Genomic DNA, 9,287 nt, shown 5'->3' with positions numbered 1-9,287 from the left:
TCTACTTTTCCACATCTTCCCCTCCTCTCCATCCATGCTCACCATCTTGTCTCGCTCGCTGCCCTTCCCTTTTCCTCAGAGGTCTGGCATCTTTATCCCCTGTCCAGATCTGGCACTTTCTTTGTTTCCTGTGCTGGACTCTTTGGACTGAGGGCAGCCCAGCTCTAACTTTCTCTCTTCTACAGCTTCCCGCGGTAGGAAGTTGCAGCAGAGGGAAAGCTTCTGGGGGTCACTAAATGCAGTGTTTACTTTATTCATGCTGCCCTTGGCCCAAAGAGTGCATAAGAACATAAGATTTGCCGCTGCTGGGTCAGACCAGTGGTCCATTGTGCCCAGCAGTCCACTCAGCACAGGAACCAAAGTACCAGATCTCAACTGGGGGGGGGCTGCCATTGGTTTGTGGGCCTTGTAATTATGACCATTGATCTAGATCAGGGGTGCCCAATGCGTCGATCGCGATCGACAGGTCGTTCGCTCAGGCGACCCCAGTCGATCGCACAGCAGGTTCCCTTCTCTTTTTTTCCCCTCCTGACTGGCCCGCCTCTTAAAGAACGCTGGCCAATCAGAGTGCTGGAAGGGCGGGGTGAAGGTCGGTGGGGGACGGAGCTCAGTGCATCAAAAGAAATAGAAGCGCCTGTAATGATTGAGGTAAGAGCAAGGCCTAATGCTGCCCGATATACAATTTAAAAAACCCCAAAATCGGCCTCCCAATCAGTGGCATACCAAGGTGGGGAGGTCCGCCCCCGCCCCGGGTGCACGGCTTGGAGGGATGCACAGCCGTCCGGGTCCTCCTGCCCTTCCTTTCCACCGGTCTGCGCATGGGGCTTGCACCCGCCGCCCAAATGGTGCTGCTGGTTATTGCAAGACTCGCGGGAGTTGACGGCACCATTCGAGCGTCGGCGTGGGACCAGGCAGGCGCAAGTCCCGAGCGCGGACCGGGGGAAAAGAAAGGCAGGATGACCCGGACCTGGCCGGCTGTGCACCCCTCCAAGCCGTGCACCCGGGTGGATCATCCCCCTTCTAAATCCATTGTACTTGACTTTTATTCAGTTCCACTAATGAGCATTGTGACAGGCAGTTCTTATGGGGCAGTTCTTGGAAGTATTTCTTTGTTTTTCTGTGCCTAAGTATTCTATTAATTTAACTTCCTTATTCCTGTGGGGATCTCCAAAGGGGACGAATGGGAGACGGCCGGTGGCAGGTGGTACTTTAGCAATTCTTACAGGTTGCCATAGGCCTCAGGAGCTGTCTTCCCTCTGCCGTGGTCCTGTCCCTCCTCTAAGTCAGAGACAGGCTTGGGGCAGAGGGAAGACAGCTCCTGAGGCCTATGGCAACCTGCAAGGATCGCTAAAGTACCAGCGATCCTCTCTGCAGACTGCTCCCTGCTGGAATTAGGTAAATGGATGTGGGGAGGGTAGGCCTTGGGGGGGGGGGGAGTGCAGTCCTTCGAGGGGTAGTGCAGGCCTTCAGGGGGGGGGTCAGGCCTTTGGGGGGGGGGGGCTGTATAATAAAAAAATATTTGAACATAAATACAAAGTACACTCGGTGTGTATATATATATATATATATATATATATATATATATATATATGTTTAGCATTTTTATTGTTGGTAGATCATTTTGACTTGGTCATTTTAAAAGTAGCTCGCAAGCCCCAAAAGTGTGGGCACCCCTGGTCTAGATAGTCAGGACAGAATACTTAGCAGTGATATTCAGTGGCCATTTCCAGAAAGTGTAGCTGAAAAATCATTGGATAGTCCCAGCCAAAGGCACTTATTTGGACAACAGACACTACTGGGATAAGCACCTGGGCCCTAAAAGTTTAAGGCATAATAGCACCTTAAAGAAGGCAGGCAGATATCACAGGTTTAAAGACTTTTATTAGCCTGTATGATTTTCTGTTTTACAACAGGCTTGGCCAAAAGTGTAAAGCAGAAGTTCAAACCACCCAATAAACTTTTACACAAAGTTTTCAAGTTCAGTATAAAAAGCAGTAACAGACTATCTACAATCAAGTTGTCATGATCTAAAAAAATGTAAAAAATTTCAAAGCAATGTAAATGGCATTTGAGTGCTATATTCACAGGCTCACACCCAGTTTGCTGTAATCTGGCCTGGTGGTTTCTTGCAGCTCTGGTTCAGAGGCACACGTGGAAGTCTTCAGCAGACCATATGGAAGAATCATTCCTGGGCTTGGGTCAGTAGTATGCACAGAATAGTCCCTGCTGGGTCAGTAATACGCATGGAACAGTCGCTCTGCTGCGCAGAGACTCATTGCTTTATATGTGTGAAGGAGTAAATGAGGGAAACGAGAGGTAAAATATTGCACAAAGTCATCGGGCAGTTCCCCAAGGGTCTCTTGGACATCAACAGGAAGCTCATGATAATGGTGTTTCTTTAGAAAAGATGAACAAAGACAGGGTAAGTAACGGATTTGCAGTGGTGATTCACTTACTGCTTCAACAAAATGGCCTGAAGCTGACAGTTTGGTCAGAGCTAGTATTCACAAATTTTGAGGAAACTGCCAAAAAGAGTGTAAATGCATGATACAAATTCAACATAAGATCACCAATTTGTAATTCCTCCTTAATCAAAAGAGTTTCCTAAATGTAGATGAAATGCAAGCAGGCAGGATTTGCTCTACTTTGAGATACTAAACTGGGCAGAACTGCTGAATATCATTGACTGCCCATGTTGAAAGTGGGCAGCACTGGGGAGCAGCCAGCAGTTATGCAGCTGCTAGTAATATTCAGTGCCAGAGACCCGCAAAGCTAACTTAGGACAGCTTTTGGGCTAGCAACAAGTGCTGGCCAAGAACCACGTCACCTTTTTTTTTTTTTTAAATCTTGCTCCCCCCCCCCCTCAGCCCACAACAGTACAAACCACCTTCCCCCCTAGGATGATCACCCATTCGCTCCTGCCCCTTGTGACTACCATAGGAAAATGGCTTCCATAACCTCTCACAGCAGCTTCAATTCTGGGACTGTTCCAGCAGGCTCATACCACCTCATTAACACAGATTGTGATTAAACTGTGCTAAATCTTACATGGCCCAGTCGAACTCTTAAGATCCACCAGTGGAGATATACGATACCGAACCACAACCATACACACATTTGTCATCGTTGTAGCATACAATCTTTGGAATTCATATTGCAAATAGGATTTTTCCATAAGTACTTTATAGCTGTTTTTGATATGTGCACTTTGTAACATAAGCTTAATGATCTAATGTATAATGCAAATGCAGACAGAACGAGTGCCTGAAGCACCAAGAGTTATACACCACTTTGGTGTAAGCTCACAAAATTTTGAGAATCTGATTTACCATATTGTGCCTTATACCCTGCAACTGGCAAGCAGGTCAGGAGGCAGTTCCAAATTTTTGGGCCTTGAAACTCGAAGATGGATTTGAAGAGTGATTTCCTCCAAACTTGACTTGGAGAGGGATGAGATAATTTTTAGCGCGGAGTCATTCTTGAATTATAGGAGGCATGTGAAACTTAGATGGCTTAAGTTGGCCCAGTCAACCATACATGCAATTTTAAATTGAATTCTATACTTGACTGGCAGCCAGTGTAATTCTATCAGCAGTGGACTGTCCCTCTCAAATCAGTCTAGCTGCAACCTCTGAAGTCCTTTCTTTGTGATGTTGCAATATAAAGAGTTGCAATAATCTAGATATGGACGTGAACTGCTTGAGTCACTGTCAGAAAACTAGTCAGGCTCAGGACTGATCTTATTGTTCTCAACTGCCTCAATCTGAAGAAAAGTCTTTTGAACAGGGAGGTAATCTGCTCGCCCATGGTGAGATAGGAATCTAGAATTACTCCTAATACTTTTGATGTTTTATAAATCATGAGCTTCTCGCCTGCAGATAGTGTTATTGAGTTGTGATCATCAAACCATAGCACCTTCATCTTCAGTTCCATATTTGTCATGATACTAAACTAAACTAAACCTTAGGTTTGTATACCGCACCATCTCCATGGTTATAGAGCTCAGAAAGGAACTCCAGGGAAAGGGTTAGATGAAGATCGGAGGAAAGAAGAGTGTTAGAGAGGAGGGAGTGATTACATTTTTGAGAAAAGCCAGGTTTTCAGATGTTTACGGAAGGGTTGGAGAGCACTCAGGTTCCGAAGATACACCACATACATCTCTTTTTGGTTGCTCAATAGCAACCACTTTTGATTCTATTGCCTTGAACAGGAAACACATGCTGCTGAATTCATCATCTTTATAAAACTGTCGTACTCTGTCGAATACTTCTTTTGGCAATTGCTTGCCAACTTTCAGATCACGCAAGGTACAAATATCCTGTTCTTGTACAATAAACTCTGGAATCTTCACCAGCGGATTTGTGCTTCCTCTCTAGTCTGAGCTGCAGGTACTCCAAAACAAACCTTTAGCCCCTCCTGTCATGTGCCTTAGATTTCCAGTCTGTTCCTACAGCTCTGACTGCTGGTTTATCTTTTCTGCTCGTGCTTCATTTTACATTTCTAATTTTTTATTTCATCTTTTGGCACAGGTTGCCCTTGTGCTGTGGATTCACCCTTTGGAGACATCCTTTGGTGAGAGATCGCAGACTTTGGTATTTACATCGCCTGCTTCTGGGGGGGGGGCACTATTAGCAGACCTGCAGTAAACCCCTCAGACAGCCTGCATGTCAGATCGGGTCTATGGGATTGGGAACCATCTCACCCTGGGTTCGTCCACAAAAGGGTAGAGTGCAGGCTGCTGCGGTTCCTTGGAGGTATGCCGGGATCAGAATCGGATCATGTGTCTTCCCTAATTTTCTTGTGAGGTCCGGAGAGTCCCTGTCTGGGTGACTGAGAAGGTGAGGTGGTCAGAATATCTGAAGTTTTTTCAGCTCCTGAGGTATGATCTCTCTGCTTGCTCTGTGTTAGCTGGCTGCCATTGATTTCTATTGCAGCACATGTCTCTGTGTGTGTCTATGTACTCACCACTTCTTAGGGCATCTGCTATGCTCAGCTGTAGACTGGTTGGACATCGGGAACGCTTGCGTTTCTACATTTTTCATGGGGACGTCTTTATATTCAGGAATGGCCAAAAAAGATAGATATATTAAGGACCAAAAAGTCTAGATAAGTCTAGATTAAAAAAAAAATAAAAATGGACATCTTGCAGTTTTGAAAATGAACATTTTCTCTGCTGGATTTCTGAATGTCTTTTTCAAAACGTCCAAACACAGACTTAGACGTCTTATCAAAAATTCCCCTCCACATATCCACAAGTATTCCACTGGTGAGTCATTTAAGATTCAGCATAAAAAGTTTATCAAAACCTGTGATGGCGAGGTGGGGCACTTTCCTAAAATAAGACCACTTCACATAGCCTGACCCAGCAATCTTCTGGAAAGAGGGGGCTGAATTTTTTCCAAGAAAGGTAACCGCAGACCGATAGGTTCTCAAAATAGTCCAGACAATTGGACAGATTCCTTCCAAACTGCCCACCATTATCAGCAGTAAGATCTGGACACCAGAAATTTACTTTCACCTCAAACAATCCTGGTTCAGATTTCATTTCAGCCCAGAAACAGACCTGCCAGCAGTACTTGGTGAAATTTTTTTTCCCATTTAACACTGTTCTGTCAGTCTCCCTTGATTTTCAGCGGCATTGGATTTAGTTAACCATTCTTTCTTACTGTCTCATCTACTTGTATGTTCACTTGGAATTTCAGATTCACTTTTCTCGTGGTGCGACCTTACCTGGAGTATTGCGTTCAATTCTGGTCTCCTTATCTCAAGAAAGATATAGTGGTGCTAGAAAAGGTTCAAAGAAGAGCGATCAAGATGGTAAAGGGGATGGAACTCCTCGTATGAGAAAAGACTAAAAAGGTTAGGGCTCTTCAGCTTGGAAAAGGGACAGCTGAAGGGAAGATGATTGAAGTCTAAAAAATCCTGAGTGGAGTAGAACGGGTACAAGTGGATCGATTTTTCACTCCGTCAAAAATTACAAAGTCTAGGGGATACTCGATGAAGTTACAGGGAAATACTTTGAAAACCAATAGGAGGAAATATTTTGTTTACTCAGAAAATAGTTAAGCTCTGGAATTCATTGCCATAGAATGTGGTAAGAGTGGATAGTGTAGCTGGTTTTAAGAAGGTTTGGACAAGTTCCTGGAGGAAAAGTCCATAGTTTATTATTGAGAAAAACATGGGGGAAGCCTCTGCTTGCTCTAGATCAGGAGCATGAAATCTTGCTACTCTTTGGGGATTCTGCATGGAATCTTGCTACTCTGGGGATTCCGGAATCTTGGTACCCTTTGGGGATTCTGTATGGAATGTTGCTCCTATTTGGGGTTCCGGAATCTTGTTAATCTTTGAGATTCTGGAATGTTGCTACTCCTTGGGTTTTGGCCAGGTACTAGGGACCTGGATTGGCCACCGTGAGAACGGGCTACTGGGCTTGATGGACCATTGGTCTGACCCAGTAAGGCTGTTCTTAGGTTCAGGCTGCTCATTTTCATATTTCTCCCCTTCTTTTTAACTTATTATCCCTTAGCAACACTTATTTAAAGGACCAGCATTTGTTTCCACTTTTACACCAATGACATTTTCTTTCTGTGCCTGACCTATGCATATGCACCTGCAATTGGACCTTTGCAGGGTCATCTAGAATCAGTCTCTAAATGGCTCTACGATCATAAGCTAGCTCTGGATGCAAAGAAAACGGTAACTTGCTTGTTCACTGGAGGTCTGTCAATCTTTGCTGTTCCGCTAATTCTTCTCAATACCTCTATTTAACCAGTTTCTTCCTTCCATTATCTGTGAGTCACTTTTGACTAAACAACCCAAAAAACTGGAACCAAGTCCCACAAATCAAACCAAGCCCCCCAAAAAGTGGGAATGGGTTAAAAGACCAACCAAGGGAGCACTGACCACAACTTTGCATAAAAAGATTAAATCTTCAAAGAGTCTTTATTTGCACATAATAAAGACTTAACCTAAATGCCAGGTGGGGACCAGAGTGCATCAATACTGGACTTCAGAGACAAAAGCATGGAAATCACTGGTGTCCACAAAGCACCACTGAAATGAGAACCACTCAGCTTCCTTGGTAGCAGAAGGGATGTGCAACACTTGCCCACCTCCTCTTAGAGTTGATCAGGTACCAAGTGACAGCTGCAAGCATGAACATAAGAAGGAGATGGTGTGACGCTTCCAAAGGTTTCTAGAAAATGAGCAAGGGCACATTCCCCTGTGGGCTCCTTCAGGTGACATCACCCAATTGTAAGAATATGTATCCTGCTGTCTTCAGAGAACATCTGTGCAGGTAACTTTAATTTGAGACTGATTCACAGGATGAAAAGAGGGTAAGAGGAAAGAATAATAAGAATCCAAGTGACACAGACAGAGACTAATCATAAAATGAAGGGGGAGCCAAACATACATAGTACATAGAAATAGACTGAGAAGACTTGAGACAGGTGGTAGTGCTTCAGTTGATCATCTTTAACTCTACTGGTCTCCCTCCATAGTCGTGAGTGTTCCATCAGCTGGCAGGGCCAGGGCTTGGGGTGGGGGCTGCTGGCTTTCAACTCCTGTGCCCAATCAGACAATGGATGCTTCTGACATCACTTGGGGGGACTAAGTTGGTTGCAAATTTATGGTATTTGTGAGAGGGCTGCGCATCTAATCCCCGTGAATATGGAGGGGGTACTATATTACATGCAAACAACGTTAGTGCAGAGAATCGTGGGTTGTATACCGCCATACTCTCTGGGTATGACGGTATACAAATAAAATACTTTGGTTTACACTAACCTGAGTCCTTCCCAAACACCACTGCAGACAATTTAGAATAAACCACATAATCGAGACACAAATCTTAGTTAAGAAACTGCTTTCAGTAGAACTTACCTTATTCCTCATTGCCCTCAGCAGGTCCCGCACTGAATTCCCTTTGTACGAACGGAATTTTTTTAGGTCTAGGACAAAGAATGCATTATCTATATTATTCAGTTATACAGTGCTATTATATCCAGGATTTAGGTAGCTCTGTTGATCCTTGAGGATAAAGCTGGCCTCCTGCTGGAGCACTGAGGGTTGGTGACATGCATTGCAACTCAGCTGCAATGTAACCTTCCTCTAATTGTATCGTATCTCGCCCTCCAATACACTATTCCCTTACTTCTCTGTGTTGTAAAGTTTCCCATGTTACTACAAGGGCCTCCTGACTTGTAAATCGCCTTGAACCAGAAGTGAGATGGCTTGGGGAAAGTCACTGCTAAGACAAGCAGCATAGAATTAGTATGGCTTCTTTTTAGTGTAAATCACCTTGAACTAAACGATTCAGAAATCTGGTATTAGATTAGATTAGGTACTTGGCCACTATTGGAAACAAGATTCTGGGCTTGGTGGACCTTCAGTCTGTCCCAGTGTGGCAGTTCTTACAGGGATGCTGAATTTCAATCAATCACCAGTGCTAACTTACAAAGATGCAAAGTAGAGAATGACACAGGGACAAATTTTTCCCTGTCCCTGCCTCATTCCTGCAAGCTCCGTCCTCACCTGCACAAGCCTTAAATACTTTAAAATCATAAGTGTTCGAGGCTTGCGTGGTTAAGGCAGAGCTTATAGGAATGGGGACGGGACGGGGACCCTGCCATTTGTCCCATGCCATTCTCTAATGCAAAGAGCAGATGACTTTTAACGGCTTTATAATTAATTTCTAAACGTTTATCTGCACATTTTTCAGGGTTGTAATCGAAAGGAGATTCCAATAAGTCGGAAATGTAGCTGCGTACGCCCAGTCTGGGGTTACCTGTCTGCAGTGGGGCAGATATGTGCAGCCTCCAATTAACTCTGACAATGCTGCGGCCTTTGAATTCCAGGGCAGTCACAAGAGGGCTGGCAAGGTGCTCCTTCTCTATTCGGTCACTGACCTCCTGAAAGGAAAACACTTCCACTTCTTATTCCAGTCCACACCCAGCTTGCAAGTGCCAATCCCACACCAGTCCCACTCACAGATTTCAATAGGTATTTTATGCCTTCCAAATGGCACTGGTCCTGCAGCACCATCTTTAAAAAGAAAATTCACTGTTGTCTTTCAGCACTGATGGTGCCCAATTCAGCTTCTCATGCAGGTGTCTTGGGTATGTCAGGCCCCTAGTGAATTTCCTTTTTCAAATCAGTGCTGTGCGGTTGGTGTCACAAAGAGCTTTGAAAGAGAAGATGAGGAGAAACTATAGAGGGAAAAGAGATTCTAGCAGGGATGATCAAGGAGGGAGGGGATGCTCCTTCTGATTAGCAGCTGTTTAGGG

General features: G+C 44.6%; 1 protein-coding gene across 3 annotated transcripts in view; it reads right to left on the bottom strand.

Moving 5' to 3' along the window:
- Nucleotides 1-1,861: 1,861 nt before the first annotated feature.
- ERN2 (endoplasmic reticulum to nucleus signaling 2) overlaps nucleotides 1,862-9,287 on the bottom strand; it is a 74,838-nt gene continuing 67,412 nt past the window's right edge. For all 3 annotated transcript variants that reach the window (XM_033963764.1, XM_033963765.1, XM_033963766.1), the window contains exons 20-22: nucleotides 8,789-8,912; nucleotides 7,885-7,952; nucleotides 1,862-2,396 (exon numbers count right to left, since the gene is read on the bottom strand). In XM_033963764.1, coding sequence (XP_033819655.1) covers nucleotides 2,232-2,396; nucleotides 7,885-7,952; nucleotides 8,789-8,912 — 357 coding nt within the window. In that variant the 3' untranslated portion in view covers nucleotides 1,862-2,231. The remainder of the gene's footprint in view (nucleotides 2,397-7,884; nucleotides 7,953-8,788; nucleotides 8,913-9,287) is intronic.

The sequence above is a fragment of the Geotrypetes seraphini genome, chromosome 11, assembly GCF_902459505.1.
Source record: "Geotrypetes seraphini chromosome 11, aGeoSer1.1, whole genome shotgun sequence".
Classification (NCBI taxonomy): domain Eukaryota; kingdom Metazoa; phylum Chordata; class Amphibia; order Gymnophiona; family Dermophiidae; genus Geotrypetes; species Geotrypetes seraphini.
The sequence above is the reverse complement of the archived record's forward strand: the minus strand, read 5'-3'. Positions and strand labels throughout refer to the sequence as shown.